This window comes from Leptopilina boulardi, unplaced genomic scaffold (assembly GCF_019393585.1).
Source record: "Leptopilina boulardi isolate dan_hultmark-lab unplaced genomic scaffold, ZJU_Lbou_2.1 LbouV2_123, whole genome shotgun sequence".
Taxonomy (NCBI): Eukaryota; Metazoa; Arthropoda; class Insecta; order Hymenoptera; family Figitidae; genus Leptopilina; species Leptopilina boulardi.
This window is the reverse complement of record NW_026137667.1, coordinates 5,208,308-5,228,682: the sequence shown is the minus strand read 5'-3', so window position 1 is coordinate 5,228,682 and position 20,375 is coordinate 5,208,308. Positions and strand designations below refer to the sequence as shown.

The window sequence follows — 20,375 nt, the reverse complement described above, 5'->3', positions numbered from 1 at the left end:
TGCACTCTATAAATTATTTTCAATATGTATATGTTTTAACGATGAAATAAAAACTGTAATTACATTTGATTAATTGAAGAGAAAGGGAATATAAACATTTTTCTAAATGATATTTTGTTCGAATAGTATTTTTTTTCTAATTTCTCTATTTTTTTTTTAATAATAATTATAAAGTTTAAGAAACATTTTATTTGAATCAAGAAAAGATTTCTGACTTTAAATTAAATTTTTTTTTTAAGTACAATTTTTCGTCTCCTATTTAAAATAACTTCAATTTTTTACTTATATGTATATATAAATATATATAAATATAAATATATATATATATATATATATATATATATATAAATAAGAGTATAATAAATCATTAATTATTGTAATTATGACTGTTATGTAATTTAATAGTGGAAGGTCATTATTCCTCGCGAGCAAATACTTTATGGTATTCTTTAGATTTATGTCAAAATGAGTCGCGCATTAATTGTGTAATTCATTTTCTAATTAACAAGTGAAATCGTTGGTTAGATTCTAATCTGTCAAAATATCATAAATGGTTTATTTCAACAGGCATTAAAAAAAAAGAAAAAAAATTTCATAATTTCATAATATCCCTCACACACGCATTTATTATTAGAATTCCATTCTCTCTCTACTGTTTTAGACAGGCATCAAAAACGTTCTATTATATTGATTCTTTATTATTATCATTGATTTAAATAATATTTTACACATTTCACATATTCATAATTAACAAAATAATAATAATTTTTTATAATATAACAAAAAAATTATTTCAAAATTTATGTTACTACACTGAAAAAAATTTATTTGATTCAAGTAAATATTTATTTGATAATAACCAAATACACCGGTATTTGAATCAAATAAATTTTTTTTTTAATGTATGAAAATTTTATTCTTTTAATTTATTAAAATTATTTATTATTATTAAAAAAATCAATAAAAATTCATAAATAATAATAATAAAATTAATAAATTATTTATATTATTTCGAAAAATTATTATTTATGGCTATGTAAAATAAAAATGTTTTTGAATAAAATTAAAATTCATCTAAAGTTGAAATCTCAATAAAGATAGGAATATTGACAATTGTTTCAGAGGCTGTAAAAGTCATATCAGAAGAGAGAGAGAGAGAGAGAGAGAAAAAGAGAGTGTGGAAAAATTGTCTTTGAATAATTCAAGTCGTCAATTTTCGAAATTGCATTTCCGCGAATAGTATAATATATTATAAAGTCAGCGGTGGTTTTATCGTAGGCATAATGGAAGGTTTCTTTATAGCGTCATTAATCTGACCTATGTATTTGGCGAAGAGACATCGTTGACAACTAGCTGGCATAATATGTACATTTATATTCCTACCCCCACTTTTCTCTCTCTTTTCTCTATGCAAGTAAATATACAAGAGAGTTGTTAACTTGGACTTTTGGTACTCGATTTACACGCGTAATCGTGCAATCCGTTATCGCGTGTGTATATATATATAAACACTCGTGAATCCCTATTGCGAGTAAAACTTTGCAAAATTGTTTCTCCAATAAAATATATATATAGAAAAACAAAGGCAGAGCAAAAATGTAGAATCTAAACGGCATTTAGAATTATCACGAATCGATCAATCAACTTGCAATTGTTTTTACATTACGGAATTTTATAATTTTCTTCAACCTAAAAATATATTTCTCACGCTTTTTAAATTTTTTCTAAATTAAAAAAAAAAATGTACTTTTTAAATAAATTTCTAATTATTTTTTTTCTTCTCTTTTTTTCCAGGAGGAAATAAGCGAGATAATAGAATCAGTCACACCATCATCGTTAATCAACAACACTGAGAAATGTTCATCAAATACAAATAAAATAAAATCATTTAATTCACCAACATCAATGACGAGAGAACGTTCATATGGAACAAATTCATTGCCATCGAGAAAACATTTATTACGACAAATATCAAATAAAAAAACAAACAACAATATTTCATTGAGAGATGACATTAGCGATTGGTCAGAGACAATTCTTGCCGAATTTAATGATATTATTGCCAAAGAGATCAATGAACTGACTCGTACCAAATTAAATTGTTCAAAACGTAACAATTATCCTGTTAAGGAGGAAAAAATTAATTATAAAGATTTACTCAATGAATTTGGTATTGCCGATAGTAGTAATAACAGTTCAACAAATAGTTTAAACAATTTGGAAATAAATGATATTGAACGAAAGCACAGTTCATTAAAACGAACAAATAAATATCAAAATGAAATACCGAAAAATTTTAATTCCAATAAAAATGATCATTTAATTTTTCAAAAACGTCGTTTAAGTGGAAGTTTACCGGAGAATCTTCATGTTCTCGAAACAAGAGATTATCGGGAAAAATTTTTAAATCACAATTGGAGCGAATGTCAATCAATGGAATCAAATGAAAATTTAAGAAACACCTCTAGTCGAAAAAATGATTTTGATTTGAAAAATCCAACAGAATGCCAAGAACCAAAGAATGGAATAAATCCAAGAAATACTATTAAAACTACCACAGGACCATGGAGTGGATTTAAAACACGTTATCTTGAAAATATCAATGCCAAATTACCACCAAGACAACGACAAGAGACGAGAAAAAAAATCAATCAATCCTCATCATCATCATCATCATCATTAAAAGGCATCAATAAACGAAGAAAATTTAATTACGAAAAATCACAATCAAATGATTATCATGAAACAAGATCAAAATCATTGGAAAATTATTTACCACGTTCGGCGCCTGTCACGCCCATTGAGGAGAAAAAATTACCATTTTCACGATTTTTAAAAAAACGCAATAACACACCAATATTTCACGATGACAATGACAATGAAGCAATATTGGTGCGTGTCTCATCGTTACCCGATCAGGATTTATTACATTTATCAAGTAACGAACAATTGTCAAGGGTGAAAAAAAGAAATGACATTGACGATACATTGAGAATAAGGGATCTTTCTCCATTGACATTAAGATCTGATCTCACGGCAAAAAGACTCTCTGAATCGAACAAAGATATTGGACGATCAAGTCCTGTTAATTTAATGAAATTTCCATTTCGGAGGTCAAAGAGCAACGATGTGGCTGTTGAGTGTCATTTTCCCGATATCGACAAGAGAGACGAGGAAATTATCAACGGAAATGAAAAAGAGATCAAGACGGTTAATGAGAATGAGAGGAAAATTATTGACGACGATGGCTCCAAATCGGGTTCGGTGAGTATTTTTTTTTAAATTAATAAATGTATTTTGAATTTTTTATTAAATCAATTTGTATATTATATAATAATATAATATAATATAATATAATAAAACTAAATTATAATAAAAAAATGTTAAAACTAAAAATAGTTTCACATTTCGAAAATTTATATTTTCTTTTTCAGTTGCCAATTTCCTTACATTCTCTACTATCAAAATTTCGAAGTGGGTCGGGCACCTGTTGTACGAGTTCACCACCTACAGAATCATTCACCTGTGCCGATATAGCAACACAAACATCGCCTGCAATTTCACGAAGCTCAAGTTTTACCTGGGTCAGTGACTGCGAATCTCCACGAGGTAAGGGCAATTTTTTTTTGTTTTTTAATTTAGAAATTAAAAAACATTTTTTTCTTACAAAAAAAAGAATCTGATAAGAATAGAAATAAGTCTGACTAAACACAATTTTTTCTACTTAAAAAAAATTGTACAATTTTTTTTTAAATTGAAAATTCAAGTCGGACTAAAAAAAATTTGCTCTACTTAAAATAAATTTTTTTTATTTTTTAATTATTAATACAAATATGTCTGACTAAACACAATTTTTCTACTTAAAATAGAAAATTAATATCACTCGCCAATTTTTTTTAATCGATACTTAGAATATGTCTGACTAAACAAAATTTGTGTCACTTCAAAAAACTATGCAAAATTATTCAATTTATTTCAAATAAATTATTAATTAAATTCAATAAATAATATTTTAAAAAAATTGACCGACTAAACACAATTTGTACTACTTAAAAATCAAGGGAAATTTTTGTATAAATTAATTGCAAATTTTGTCCGACTAAACAAAATTTGTATTACTTAAAGAACTGAACAAATTATTCGATTCATAAAATTATTAATTATATTAATTTAATAATTAATTAAAAAACATTGTCTCACTAAATACAATTTGTTCTACTTAAAATAGAAAATTGATATCACGCTGCAATTTTTTAAATTAATAATTAGACAATGTCTGACTATAAACAATTTTTTCTACTTAAAACACAAAAAATTGTCCAAAACAATTTTTTTTAACTTGAAAATTCAAATTTGTCCGACTAAACACAGTTTGTTCTACTTAAAATATAAAATTTGTTCTATTCAACAATTTTTTCTATTTGATAATTAAAATATGTCTGACTAAACACAATTTTTTCCACTTATAATACAAAAACATATCATATACTACTTTTTTCAGCTTGAAAATTCAACTTTGTCTAACTAAAAAAAGTTTTTTCTACTTAAAATACAAAATTTGCCGAATTCGCATTTCGCCTTTTTGATAATTTAAATATGTCTGACTAAAAGCATATTTTTCTACTTAATAAATAAAACTAAATTGTACCACACAATTTTTTTTCACACTTGAAAATTCAATTACGTTCGACTAAACAAAGTTTGTTTTACTTAAAATACAAAATTTATCCTATTCGCCTAATTTTCCTATTCTATAATAAAAAATATGTCTGACTAAACACAATTTGTTCTACTTAAAATAGAAAATTGTTATTTCCTTTTCGATTTTTTAATTGATAATAAAAATATGTCTGACTGAACACAATTTTTTTCCACTTAAAATACAAAATTTGTTCGAATTAACCTTTCTTTCTAATTGAAAATTTTAAATTGTTTGACTAAACACAGTTTGTTCTACTTAAAATAAAAAAATTTGGCCCATTCGCCAATTTTTTTCTACTTGAAAATTAAAAATCTATCCGACTAAACACTATTTTTTCTACTAAAAAGCAGTTTTCCACTTGATGATAAAAATCTGTCCGACTAAACACTATTTTTTCTACTGAAAAGCATTTTTCCATTTGATAATAAAAATCTGTCTGACCAAACATTATTTGTTCTACTCAAATTTGCAAACTTTTATTCCTACAACCTAACGAAAAATTAAATATAAACTCTTAAAATAAATATTTACCAAATTTATTTAACCAATAAAAAATAGAAAAAATGAAATAAAAATTATAAAATACCTATGAAGAAAATATAATAGAAATTAAATGAAATAAAATAATAAATTAATTAAATAAGAGAAATTATTTTTAAATATATAATTAAAAACTGAAAACAATCTGTATTTAAAAAAAAAAAAATAACTATGAAGAAAATATAATAGAAATTAAATAAAATAAAATAATAAATTAATTAAATAAGAGAAATTATTTTTAAATATATAATTAAAAACTGAAAATAATCTGTATTTAAAAAATAAAAAAAAATAAAAAAAATTAATAAAAATAAATAAAAATTTTAAATAAATAAAAAAATGAAATGACGAATATAATAAAAAATGAAAAATACTGAAAAATATAATAAAACGATGAAGATTTTACTGCGTAAGGCAAATTATTAGGTTTTAAAATAAACTTCTGAATTTTCCTCTCTATAAATATAGCTGACTCTCGAGTGGATGTGCAATCACTTCAAGACGTAACGACCTTGGATAACGCGTCTCCCCAACACACTGTAGACGATGATAACAGATCATCATCTTCCTCTCAAGACTTACTGCAAAGTATGGACGAAATTTCCTCCGGCAGTGTATCGCCAGACACAACAGATCGAGCGTCACCTCTCGAAAGTGGAATTGGCACTGCAAGCCCACCAAGAAGTTCCGAACGACGTTCTATTAAACGTAATTTATTTTTTTCTCTTTTTTAAATTCTAACAAATAAAAAAAAAATGTTCACTTCTTTATAAATTTATAACTAAAAATTTAAAACTAAAAATTTATAACTAAAAATTTAAAACTAAAAATTTATAACTAAAAATATACATTTACAAATATATTTTTGTAAAAAATCAATTAGATATTTTAACACATATAATAATAAAAATTAACAAATTAAAAAAAAAATAATTTCTGCTGTTTTTTGTGTTACATTTGAAAAATACGTTACGTCCTCGCTTTGTGTGTTTACAGCGGCGACATCGAACAAATGTCACCGCAAAGAGACTTGGGAAAGAATACGACGTCGTCCCTCAAAGTTGAATTCCCGATTGGAAAAGGGATCGCAGGACGTTTGGATAAAAAGAGAAAGCGTTCACACGCAAACTCGACGACACGATGAGGATCACTATTCACATGATGTTGTCGACAGTAGTAGTGGTTTAGATGATTCCCTACCAAGAATAAAACCAAATAGACCCAACAATCTACCACTGGGTAAGATTCAATATTATCATTTTGTATCTTCACCACAGCGAGGACGTAACAATAAAAAAAAAATATTTATTTCAAAAAATTAAAAAATGGTATCAATTTTTCCTATTTATACTTTCAATATTCATTGTAATTAAATCTTTATAAAAATAATTTATAACAAATTTTGAAAAAAAATGTAATTTAATACTTATTTTAAGAAATTAGTAAATAATTACTAATTTCTAAATATGTTCAAAAAAAAAACGTAATTAGCATTTTGAAAATAATTTACAAATAGGTTTTTTGAATTTTATGATTTTTACAGGTCTCTCAATAACCGCAAGTAGCTCGTTGAGCTCTGGAGAATTATTAGAAACACCGCCACGTGCTCCTTCATCTCCATCTGCGGCGAGCCTTCAACTTAAATCTGAGCCCCTTGCAATTGAATTAGGGGGAAAAAGTAGCAGTGCCCCTCTTTTAGAAAATAACAACGCAGACAAGGATGACTCACAGAAACCTGTAAGTGACACAATGCTAATTTGTAATTTTTTATATGGTTTCTAAATTTTTTTTTCTCCACATTTTAAAAGTGATTTTTAAGAAAAGTAGAATTTTTCAATCATAAATAATTGAGAAAAAAAAAACTTTTGTCTGACTAAACTCAATTTGCACTACTTAAAAACCAGAAAAAAATTTTCCTATAAATTAATTGAAAAGTTTGTCTGACTAAACAAAATTTTTACCACTAAAAACTGGAGAAATTATTTAATTCAATTTTGATTATTAATTAAATTCAATGAACTATTTTAAAAAATTGTCTGTCTAAACTACTTAAAAACCGAGGCTTTTTTTATAAATTATTTAAACGTCTGTCTGACTAAACAAAATTTGTGTCACTTAAAAAACTATGCAAAATTATTCAAATTCATTTAAATTAAATTATTAATTAAATTCAATAAACAATATTCAAAAAATTGTCCGAGTAAACACAATTTGTACTACTTAAAAAAATCAAGGGAAATTTTTCTATAAATTAATTGAAAACTTTGTCTGACTAAAAATTTGTACTACTTAAAAACCTGGGCAAATTATTAATTACATTCACTAAATAATTTAAAATAACATTGTCTGACTAAACATTAATTTATACTACTTAAAAAAAACTCGGAAAACTTTTTTTTACTAAATTAAAAATTAAAATAGGTCTGACTAAGCATAATTTGCTCTACTTAAAATAGAAAATTGATAGCATTTTTAAATTGACAATTAAAATATGTCTGACTAAATACAGTTTTTTCTACTTAAAAAACAAAATTTATTCTACTTTAAAAAAAAACTATTTTTTAATGGTAAAATATTTTTAGTAGTAAAATATTTCTGTTAAATAATTTAAAAAAAGTTTGTCTAACCTCAATGTATTCTACTTGGAAAACAAATTTGGTCTGACTATACACAATTTAATTTACTTAATATGAAAAAATTTGTTTCACTTGATTTTTTGTAAAATATTTGAACATTCATATATGTCTGACTAAACACAATATAATCTACTTAATATAAAAAAGTGTCTAAACAACGTTTTTTTACTTGATAATTAAAATATCACAGAAAATTAAAAGGCATTAAAATAAGCTGCAACACTTATTATTTTAATCCAATTTTGCTTATTTTAATGCCATTAAAATAATTAAAATTATAATTATAATAATAATTATAATAATAATAATAATAAATAATAATAATAAATAATAATAATAATAATAATTATAATAATTATAATAATAATAATAATAATAAATAATAATAATTATAATAATTATAATTAAAATAGACATTAAAATAAGCTGCAACGCTTATTATTTTAATCCAATTTTGCTTATTTTAATCCATTTTGGTATTAAAATAAGTAAAAATTGGATTAAAATAATAAGCGTTGCAGCTTATTTTAATGTCTTTTAATTTTCTTTGATGTAAAATATAAATTTTTTTTAATTTTATAATTTAAATATGTCTGACTAAACACAATTTGCTCTACTTAAATTATAAAATTTATATCACTCGACATTTTTTTTTTCATTTGTTAATTTAAATGTCTGACTAAGCAAAATTTGTTCTACTTAAAATACAGATATTTTATACTATTTTTTTATTTCTAATTTTTACTTTCATTAGTTTTAAATTCTCCAACTATAAAACGACGCATATATTAAATGAGGTAAAAAAAATAACATTTCACCAGAAGAAAAATCATTAAAAGATCAAGAATTTAATCTCTCGTGAAATGAACGCATGGGAAAATGGTAGTTAATCTTTATCCTCTTTTATATATATATATATATATATATATATATATAAAGCCTCATTGGGAGCGGCTGCTTCTCATGTGACGTTTGAATCGAACAGTTATCAGTCTTTCTGCCTATCACGTCCATCAACTATCGATTAGCGTAAAATATATAATTTCAAATATATCGACAAACTATCTCTTCTCGCATTATATACGCCATGTAAATTCCTCGACTCAATCACGTCTAATTAATTAATAAAATTAATTAATAATTATTATTATAATTAATAATATTAATTTATTAATAAATTATTATAATAATAACAAAATTTTTTGTTGGTATTTAAAAACTATTTTTTTTTGTCATAACAAAAATGTTTGATTAGCTCAACCAATTTATTTTGATAGGGCAACAAAAATATTTCGTTAATCGAATCATTTGATTTTTCATACCAAACTATTTTATTCTCATAGGCAAAATTTGGTTTGAATTTAAACATTTTCAACCAAATAATTTAGTCCTAATTTGGCCTAACCAAATGTTTGTTTGAGTTAACTACAATTTTGTTTCAGTCAACCAAAATTTGGTTACAATCAAAATTGACCGATTTTGTTGCGAAAAATCTTTTTTTTTTCATAATTTATATTTTTCTCTCGACAGCTTTCTTTTTCTTTTCCTTTTTTTTTCTAAAAAAAATAAAAGATGTTGATTTAAAATAAATCTAAAATCGTTAATGGTCTTTAAAAGGCGCATAAACTTCACTTTCGCTGATAAATATATTTCTTTGGTTTTTGTTTGACTATATAGTTAATGGTAGACATTATATGAGACAAGGTGAAAATCACTATATAATATGGTGTTTAAAAAACATTTTGCTGAGAGTTTATAATAGTGAAATATATAAATCTGAGATGCTGAGGCAATCGATTTTGCTTGCGCTTTCACTCTCTTATAATACAAAACTGGGTAAAATTATATCAATGAAGTGTCAGTACATGGCCTGTCCATCTCTCACATGATCAGGTTTTCAACGAAGAGCCACATGTTAGTGAACACGTCACTCGAATGCGTGTTTTGTAGACGATCAAAGTTAATGGACCAGTGAGCCGTGCCTCGTATTAATCGGTTGACAGCCTTCAGCCCTCGAATAACTTCCCTTTGTATTGATGTGTATTTGATCTTTATACATGAAAACATATACTATGGTCTCAGGTGAGAAGTGGCCAACTTTATATCACCATATTTTCTTTTTTTTCCCAATACTTGACAAATCAATAAATAATTTTCAAACTACAATTATTCTTAGATTTCAATTTTTTACTCTCTACACAAAAAAAAATTTAGACTTTGCAACAAAATTGTTTGTTTAGGCAATTTTGGTTCTTGTTGCCAAATTTTGGTTGGCTGAAACAAAGTCGTAGAGTTAACTCAACCAAACATTTGATTAGGCCAAATTATTTGATTGAACATTTTTAAATTCCAATCAAAATTTAGTTTCGACAACAAAAATAATTTGGTTAACACAACAAAATAGTTTGGTCTAAAAAACCAAATGATCGTTTGTTGATCTAACAAAAAAAATTTGGTTGGGCTAACCAAACATTTTTGTTATGCCAACAAAAAACACTTTTTTGGTTGACTCAAACAATAATAGTTTGGTTGTTTAAATACCAACAAAATTTTTTTGTTGGCCCAACCAAATTTTGGTTGCTCTGACTAAACATTTTTCTCAGTGTAAGTCGTTGGAAATTTTTACTCAGTTCATATTTCAATTATTATTTAATCAACTGATAATTATTTATTTATTTATTAAATTATTATATTTTCCATATTATACTGAAAAAAATTTTTTTTAGTTTTGAAAAAAATTCGTTTGAAGCAACCAAATTTTGGTTAAATCAACAAAATAAATGCATTGATATACAGTTAATCAAACATTTGGTTGCATAAACCAAACGTTTATTTAGCTCAATCAAATTTTTTCTTTGTTCAAAAAATTTATTAAAATAAACCAAACAGTTATTTAGATCAAATAAATATTTATTTGAATTAAATAAATTTTGTTTGAACTAACCAAAAAATTGGGTAAATATAAAAAAATGGTACATTTGGTTCAAACATATCTTTTTTCTGAATGTATGAATGTTAAGTAGAAATAATTTTTAAAAAATTTATTATTTCCACTAGAAATTAATTAAAGTTTGTCTGACTAAACGCGATTTGCTCTACTTATAAACAACTAATTTTCATCTACTCGTCAAATTTCTCAACTAAATATGTAAATTTCCACTCAAAAGCAATTAAAGTTTGTTGAATTCAACACGTTTTGTTCTACTTAGAAATTTTTTTTTTTAATCAAGCTTCATTAAAAATTTTTTCTAAAATATATTTTTTGAATCTATGCATAAAATGAAACGATTTTCACTTAATATTAATTAAAAATTTGTCGATTTGTGCTAGTAAAAAAAAATTTTAAAATAAAAAAATAATGAATATGGGGCAAATGCATATATTTTAGAAAGGTTTTATTAATTCTAAAATATTCGCGAGTTATCGATTCATATAATAATAATAATTTCGTGAGTAGCGCATCTCATAAAACTGTCATTAACGTGTGTCTTGTTTAGATAATAAAATAATAAGGGCGAATATATAGTCAGATTAATTTATTTCTCATACTCCGCATCCACAAGATAAGGCAAAATAATGTTTCCCCATTAATCTCGTCTTAAAAACCAACTTCAATTTATATATGACTCATTCTGGTGAGCTATTTTCGATTTTTTTCCCCTAAAAATTGAACAAAATAAAAATATTCTTTAACACTATTTCATTTTACAATTTGAATTTTAAAAATTATTTTCTTTTTTTAAACTTAATTTAAATTTAATATTTAAATTTCTTTTCTGTAAAATATTTAAATTCAAGTTGGAAAAATTCCATCATTGTAATAAATTATATATTTTACATTTTTATTTTTAGTTTCTATTTTCGAAAAATTCACTTTTTTTCCTCACCTTGAAAATTGTCATGTAAATTAAAACTGCAGTATCGATATAATATAAAATAAAAAAAATAAAAACTTTTTTTGTTTATGTATGAGATTCTTAAAAAATGGTAAATAATTGAGATTTATATATTTTTAATTTATAAATATGTATATAGAAAAAGTGACAGTTTTTCAGAAATAAATTATTGCACAAATCAAACTAACAATAAGAGACGCATATATATATATATATATATATATATATATATATATAATAAACTGGTCTAACGTAGAATTAAAATTGCTTTTACTCAATTGCGCTAAAATACTACCTGTCGATAATAATAAATTATTAACAATTCATGTTTAATGTCTTAATAAAATTAATAACTAATCGAAATTATTTTATCAGTCATTATTAGTTGAAAGCAATGTAAAAAAAAACGAATCAACGAGTCTGACTGTAATTTATAATTTCATTCATTTCTCAATATGATTAATTTTAAGTATAGAGTTTTGCGAATACAACTTTTTATTAACAATTTAATTTAATTAAATTTAAATTAAATTTTATTAAATTAAAATTTAATTTCATAAAATTTAAATTAAATTTTATTAAATTAATATTTATTAAAGTAAAATGTAAATTTAAAAATAAACTACAAATAAAAATGTAGAAAATATAGTTTATAAAAATAATACAAAAAATACTCCGAATAAAATATTTTCAAATTGAAACAAATATATTCTAATTCTAAATTTCTACTTTCTTGTTAAAATATCTTTTTTACAAAAAAAAAATTTTTTATTTCTCCAAAGAAGATTGATAATAAATAATTATTTTTTTTAGAAATTGTCGTCAATAAATATTTTATCTTCTCCTTTAGAGGTCAGGTTTTTAATTTCTTTTACTATTATTTTATTAACTATTAACACCTGTTGTTCTTGACATATTAAATGAAAAATTGAAAATAATTAAATCGTAAAATTTTTACGACTATATTTATTAAATTTATACGAGGCTCTATTATAAAAATCTTTTAATAATAATAATAATAATTTTTTTTAGGATTTTTTTAACTAATGGCAAAATTTCATTACAGGTTCTACAGCAGCCGAGGTCACAGTCAGAACGTCAATTATCAGGTGAGTTTTAAAAGACAATATATTTAAAAAAAAATTAATTTCTATTCACACGCACGATTAACTACCGAGAGTCATGAAACAATATGTTTCGTTGGGAGAAAGAAGAAGAAGAAAACGTGGTACAAAAGACATTGGACGCAAGTCCCACACACGTGTGTGTTATTCGCGATTATATGAGTAGGCGTTTTGGTTGTCAGTGGAGATTTCACAATTTTTTTTCTCCCAAGTTCTTTGTTTTTAAATTTTTTGTCGCACCTTTTTCAAAAAAAAAAAAAATCAAAATTAATTTATTTTTTAATTTTGCTAATTAATTTCAAAAATTGTGTTTTCAATTTTATTAATATTTTTTTTTTTTTTTTTTGTCTCGTTAAAAGAGAGTGGACAAAATCACCTAATTGCAGGTAATACAAATCAAAGCAATTGACGGGTGCAATTCAAACTGGAAAATTGGCAAACAGCAATTAAATTCCTTCAAAACATATGTGTTGTTAAATGCATTTGACACAAAAGTCGATTGCAGCCTTGAAAACAAAGTGACAATTTTGTGCTTTTAAGGTGTATAACGAAAATTAATTAGTAAATTTCGTAAAAAATTTCATTGCTACAATAAAAATTTTAAAGATTAGAAAAAAGATTATGGTAATTTAATAAATCATTAATTATAATAATTAATTTAACAAAAATAATAAAATTAATAAATTATTTAAAGGACTATTATTATTTTTGTTAAATTAATTATAGTTAAAAATAATTTGGAATTTTTCAAAAATATAATTTGAAAAAAAAAAAATTGGAAAAATTGAAAAATAGGAAAGAAGAAGAGAAAAAAAGAGCGATATATCGCAGGTGAAATTTTGAATAAATAAAATACGATTTTCAAGACCCGGAACGTGACTGATGTTCAATGTTCGGAACACTGTATATATATAAGAGAAGCGTCTTTGTTCGTATATAAGAGGTAGCGTGTGAACTTTCGAAAACAGTATACCTTGCACGGGATTTCAATACACGTCGAAATAGTATGGCTTGGCTGAAAGTGTTTCGAGCTCGAATGGTTTTGATCGCGATTCTAGAGAATGCAATTACTCTGAATCACCGTAAAGGAGAACTATTACAAGAACTCGATAATTAACCGGGAGCACGATATAGTTTTGAATGGCGTTCACTATATATATAATTTTATTATATACACGGAATCAAAAATTTCATCAAATACAAAATGCAATAAAATAATAATTTTCCCAAACAATTATTTAGAAATTTTTTTTCATATTTATTTATATTTATTATTTTTATTTATTCATTTTATCGTATATTATTTTTAATATAACAAATTTTAAATATTTAGTAAAAGTTAATTATTTTCGCATCTAGTGGAAAATATGATTTTGGCTCCACTTTCTGTGAATTAAAAAAAATGCTCGATTTTTTAATTTGCAAATTACATTTAATTGGCTTAATTCATTAGAAACTGTATTTCTTCATTATACAAGTGACTTGAAGTGAAGAGTTTGTATTTAATCTTTCTTCAGAATCTAAAGCAAGCCTCTCCTTATACTTTTTCGCTAAAAGTGGGATAAAAATTCCAAAGACGTGAGAGCGCATCTAAACGATTTTCTCGCGTTAATTTCTTCGATATATTTATTGTTTTTTCACAATCAAGAGTTAAATTATCATTCTTCCTTTAATATTCCTAAATAATTAAATTTTTTCAAATACACTAATTTCATTTTTTTTTTCTTACATTTTTATATTTACAGAATAATAAAAATAAATAATAATAAAATATTGGAACTTTTTACATATATGCAGAAAATGTATCCGAATGCAAATATTTCACAAATATGAAAAATAATTGTCATATTGGAAAATATATATATTTTTTTTTGCTGAATATTTGAATTTTTTTTTTTTTTTATTTATTTACATATTCTTTAATAGAAAAATAAATGATGTGAATATTTTAAAGTTCTAGTTTAAGTGTAAATGTTGTTTTTGTTTTTAATCAACGTTCATGAAAGTGTGAATTCTCTCGATGCTCATATTAAACGATCTGATGCGAATTAAAACAGCGCGAAACAGAAACTCGAAATGAAAGGCGAGAGGGGAAAACAATAGTTCGAATCAGATTAACAAGTAATCGTTATCTATGCAAATTAACCTTCAATAAATTTTCCAACAATGATGAATAATTTCATTTTTCGAAATTTTTATCTTATAGTATTAATTATTTTATTTTTGATTAATTTTTTATTTATTTTTTATTTAATTTTTATTTCCTTATTTTATTAAATAAATTTTTCTTCATTACATAAAGTAGATTTATTTTTCAAATAAATAATAATTACTTTATTTAACTCTTTTTTTTCTAATTTTTTAAAATTATTTTTCCTTGTATAAAACATTTATTTGCTTTTAGTTGCACTGTTATTCGAGCTCTTTGAAACTATTGTGTGTTTTATTGTTATGATATCGAAATTTTTTTTTGTTTGTTTATTTTTTAAGAAAGTAGAAATTAATTTATCATTTAAGGTATGGGATAACCCAGTTTTTTTCTCACTTTATTATGTCTATTTAAAAAAAAAAATTTTCAAGCAATTTTTCATTTTGAAAAATAATCTTTTCTAAGAAATGTTTTCTAGTGAGAAATTTACTTGGATTTTGTAGATACACATTTCAGAGCATGTCAGAACTTTGAGAGGGTAAAATGGAATAACTCGCATGGTTGTTCCAGTTTAGGACACCCTAGGACGTTATCAATCTTCTCACTCTCGACTTTATTGCACCCATCCTTTGTTTACCTCAATTGTTCAACCACACACTATAAATGATTTATTTTTTTTTATTCAAGCTGCACTGTCTAAACAATTTTTTTTTTTTAAAAAATCAAGACATTAATTTCCAATTATTAAAATTTGAAGAATATTTTTTTTTTACTTTTAAATTACACATTTGAGTGTATTTTATTATCAAGTTCTGTTAATTTTAAGACAAAAGAGAGAATTTAAAAAAGAATGTAATATAATAATTTCACGTATGTGAAATATTTCATAGTCGAGAATTAATAATTTAGAGAATTGTGAAAGGATTTTAGAATTTCATAAATGAGAAGTGTTTAAAACGAGTGTATATATATATATATATATGGAATTTTCAACGCATATAATAAAATTTTTTTAATATTATCATTTTATGGTTACCGTGACAACAAAATGAAAATAATAAAACAATCAGGACAAATAAAGATTTTTATTATTCTATTCTTTCATAAAAAAATTATTTTTATAAAAAAAAAACACAAAAAAGATTCTTTTTTGAAAATAAAAAATACTTTTAAAAAAAAAGTATTTTTATTAAATAAAAATTTCATAAAATGAAAATTGAATAAAAATTATTTTAACCATAAATTCTGTTGAATGAAAATTCTATGAAACTCTCTAAATCTAAATTAGTAACTCACTTTTTGTTTTAGAATTAGTTAAATTTTACTAATTGTTATTAAAAGTTACTAAAAAATTAGTAAAATTTTTACTAATTCAGAAGCAAAAAGTGAATCACTAATTCAAATTAGTAAACATTTTTACTAATTCAGAAGCAAAAAGTGAGTCACTAATTCAAATTAGTAAACATTTTTACTAATTCAGATTTAGAGAGAATAAAAAATAGAAAAATTCGATTCAATATAGAAATTTTCCCCCCAAATTTGGTTATAAAGGGAAAATTTCTTCACTATGAAAATGTGGTTCAATTTAATGTAAAAAAATTTCCCTCTTCTATAAAAAGGGCGAGAGAGAAGATATTTTTTAACGATATAATTTCAGTGCGAAAAAAAATACAGGGGGAAGGGGTGTTTACTCCCCTTGGAGTGTTGGAATTGAAACCGCATATATATATATATATATATATATATATATATATATATATATATATACACGTTGACAGTATCAGGTGTTTTAGTTTGATATATAGATGAGAAAAAGTCGAACGCAAGCGCTGGCTCACGCGACTATACTCGATGCTTGGCAACCAATAGGAGCTCAGTCTTTGCTATCATGAACACCGTCTAACAGACCGCAGTTTACAAGCGGCGTCCACGCGGCTCGCGACTGAGTCTCGGGCTGTCACCACAGCCCGGACACTTTCAAACACGTCCTTAAATCATTCTTTTAACGATCGTATATCTTTAAACATCAATATATTACATATATATATATATATATATATTTTTCTCTTTCATTTTCTCTCTTTCTCTCTTTTACTCTCTTTATAATCAATGACTGTCTGGAGGAAATAAAACTTCAATTCCTCTATCACAAATTGTGCGTTTTTTATCCCACTTCAATCAAATGTGATATTCTGTCAAGTCACGTGGTTTCTCTTCAAAATATATTTATAAGTATGTTTTCCGACAAATTTCCTCATTTTCTAAATTGATTGTTAATAATCATTTTTTTTATTTGTGTTATTTAAAAAGAATTACCTCTGGAATGTCGAGATTTTCATATAAAAAAATATATTAACAATTTTTTAAAATTATATATTTATTTATATATTAAAATAACAGTTTATTTTATAAATACCGAAAAATAAAATTTATAACAATATTTATTTGGTTCAATTAAATAATTATTTTAATAATAATAATAATAATTAATTATTTAAATAATATTTTTAGTGTCATTTATAGTTCGCTATATTATACAAAATATGATAATAAACTTTGTAATTTAAATTAAAAAATTTATTTTTTTCCTTAAACATTTTTTAAATTAAAAAAAAAACGAGAATCAATGAAAACACAAATAATTAATATTAGAATAATAAAAAAAACAATAATTTAATATATTAATAATTAAAATAATTTAATATAATAATAAAAAAATTCTGTCTATATGTAAAAATAAATTTTTTTAAATCAAACATTTTTATTAAAAAACTGTAATCTATTTTTTATTATTTAAAAAGTAAAATGATTTAGAAGTAAAAATATTATTTATTATCGGTAACTAAACCAAAATAAAAACAATCGTGAAATTCGTAAAAAATATTTATGAACTAAATTAAAAAATTCTGAATTTTAAACTGGTCATGAAAATTTCATCAAAAAAAAAAAAAGCCTCACTTTCTGTCCAGATTTATTCTTAGAAGTTACATGTATACTGAAAAGTTTTAGAATTAACAACTTTTTATGTTTTATTTTAAACTTCTCCGAGAATTATTCCGAAAAGTAAGATAATTAATTCAGAAGAAAATTTAATTACATAAAAAGTACTCATCTTCTTTGTTATCAATGATAAATATTTGTTTTTTCTTCCTTATAAGTTAATAAAATTACTTTATTAAAAAAAGGACAATTAAAATTTTTTTTTTGTTTAAAAAAAAAAATTATAAAGATAAAATTATTTAATAATAACGTTAATATAATTTTCATTCAAGTGATTTATAATTACTGTAACGAAAAAAAAAAAATCTTTTACCATCTTTTAGTACACGGAAAAAAATATCTTTATCTGAAACAGCGATATATTTCTCTATAATAACAAAAACTTTCACTATTTTAGTGAAACATATCGCTGTTTGAAGTAAAACATTTTTTTCCATGTAGAAAAAAAAAATTTGTACAATTTTTACTTGAAATTTTAAATTCTCAAATATTAAGAATCCTTCTGAATATTTCGAGTTTCTTTTATGCAATTTTTCTACGAAAAATATTTCAACAATAAATATTAACTAATTGAATAAAATATTATACATTTTTTGACCGGTTTTACTCTTCTTTTTTATTTCAATTTAAAATAAAAAATTCTAACACTTGTTAATTATCACTTCACATATGAAAGTATGTCAACTAATCGATTTTTCAATATTCCAATAATAGTACTTCATCTTGAATAGTATACCTTCATATACATATATATATAAATCTCTTAAAGAATGAATATATATATATATACAAGCCGCATAGTATTCTGACATTTGTAACTACATTTGAAAAGAAGAAAAAAAAACTCCTTTTTTCCTGGGGATTTTATTTATTCGCACGTTTTGATTTATTGGAACACACCTGATAAATATCGTTCTCATAGGTTCTGCAATACCTTCGAATAAATCAGTTTATAATATTGATATAAACCAAGTTTCATAACGACGTCAAATTAAAGTCGATGTGTTGATTGCTGATCAGATAATGTACTTATTGTTCAATATACAACAACAGCAACAACAACAACGATTTTAACCTTGCTGGTAGGCATATCAGTCACTGAAACATATAGCCTCTTGTATGGAGAAAGGTTTTCTTAAACTGTTTCTTCAATTCTCTTGTTTTTAAAAACGATAAAATCCAAGTGTGTGTGTAATTCAGAATCAGAAAGTTCTTCTATCGAGAGACTATTTTATAATAAAGAAAGTTTCTCCAAAGGAATAACAGTTTTTCAACGATTTAAAAAATTATCAATTTTGTGTATAATATGAATCATGATTTTATGGATTCAAATAAATATGATTTCATGTTTAGATTCTTGATTCATATATATATATATACGATTCCATTGCAGATTCTATACTTTCATTATTTTTTAATTTCCAGATGGAAATTTAATGATGATATTTATTTTATGTCATTTTAGAAAGATGTATAATTTTTTTTCCCAGATATAGGTCTTTGATAAACAAATCAATATAAACATTGATAATTTTGCTTTGCCTTTTTTTTCAGTTTATATTTTATTTTATTTTATTTTCAGATAAAATGCAACAAATATATACTGATTCTTTTTTTTTTTTATTAATCACAAAATCTGGAATATCTCATTCAATATTATATATTATATATCCCACGCGTAATTTTGTGCGCGAGCATTTCATTTTGTCCACCCACTTGACAATTTGTTTCACCTCAACATGATGGTGTGATGCTTTTCAGCCACTGAAGTTTTAAACGCCTGTATAATATTTCAAAACCAATTCCACTTCTAAAATGGATAACCATGCGAGAGAGAAAGAAAGAATGTCAACTTAAAGGCAAAATAAGATAAACCGCCCATTATATTTCTCAAGATGGAACAACTGTTGGAAAATTGCCAATTTATTTTTTAATGCAAAATCATATGCAAAATTTTTCCAACAAAATTAAATTTCGTTACCTATACTGTTTCTTTTTCAACTTTTTCAATTGTAATTAATTTTGCAAATTTTTCTAAATTTTAATTATTCAATTTCAATTAATAAGACTGTAAATTATTTAACTCTTTTCAATATTCAAATTGTAAAACAGATTGACATTTGAAATTAATTAAATTTACTAATTTAGTTGATATAGACTCGGTACTAATGAAAAGTTCCAATTGTTGAAATCAAAATTATAATACATAAAATACTCTCTAAATATGAATTAGTAAAAATATTTACTAATTTAAATTAGTGACTCACTTTTTGCTTTAGAATTAGTTAAATTTTACTAATTGTTATTAAAAGTTACTAATAATTAGTA

General features: G+C 23.8%; 2 protein-coding genes across 3 annotated transcripts in view; one reads left to right on the top strand and one right to left on the bottom strand.

Moving 5' to 3' along the window:
* The window catches only part of LOC127290938 (prostaglandin E2 receptor EP3 subtype), a 249,774-nt gene that overhangs the window by 136,685 nt on the left and 92,714 nt on the right, over positions 1–20,375 (bottom strand). The gene's annotated exons all lie outside the window — the stretch shown is intronic.
* LOC127290902 (rho GTPase-activating protein 7) overlaps positions 1–20,375 on the top strand; it is a 167,543-nt gene that overhangs the window by 57,579 nt on the left and 89,589 nt on the right. Inside the window, exons 4-9 of one of the 2 annotated variants that reach the window (XM_051319724.1) lie at positions 1,795–3,264; positions 3,435–3,609; positions 5,711–5,950; positions 6,239–6,481; positions 6,786–6,979; positions 12,841–12,883. In XM_051319724.1, the coding sequence (XP_051175681.1) occupies positions 1,795–3,264; positions 3,435–3,609; positions 5,711–5,950; positions 6,239–6,481; positions 6,786–6,979; positions 12,841–12,883 (2,365 nt within the window). The remainder of the gene's footprint in view (positions 1–1,794; positions 3,265–3,434; positions 3,610–5,710; positions 5,951–6,238; positions 6,482–6,785; positions 6,980–12,840; positions 12,884–20,375) is intronic. The other variant, XM_051319734.1, reaches the window with a different exon arrangement.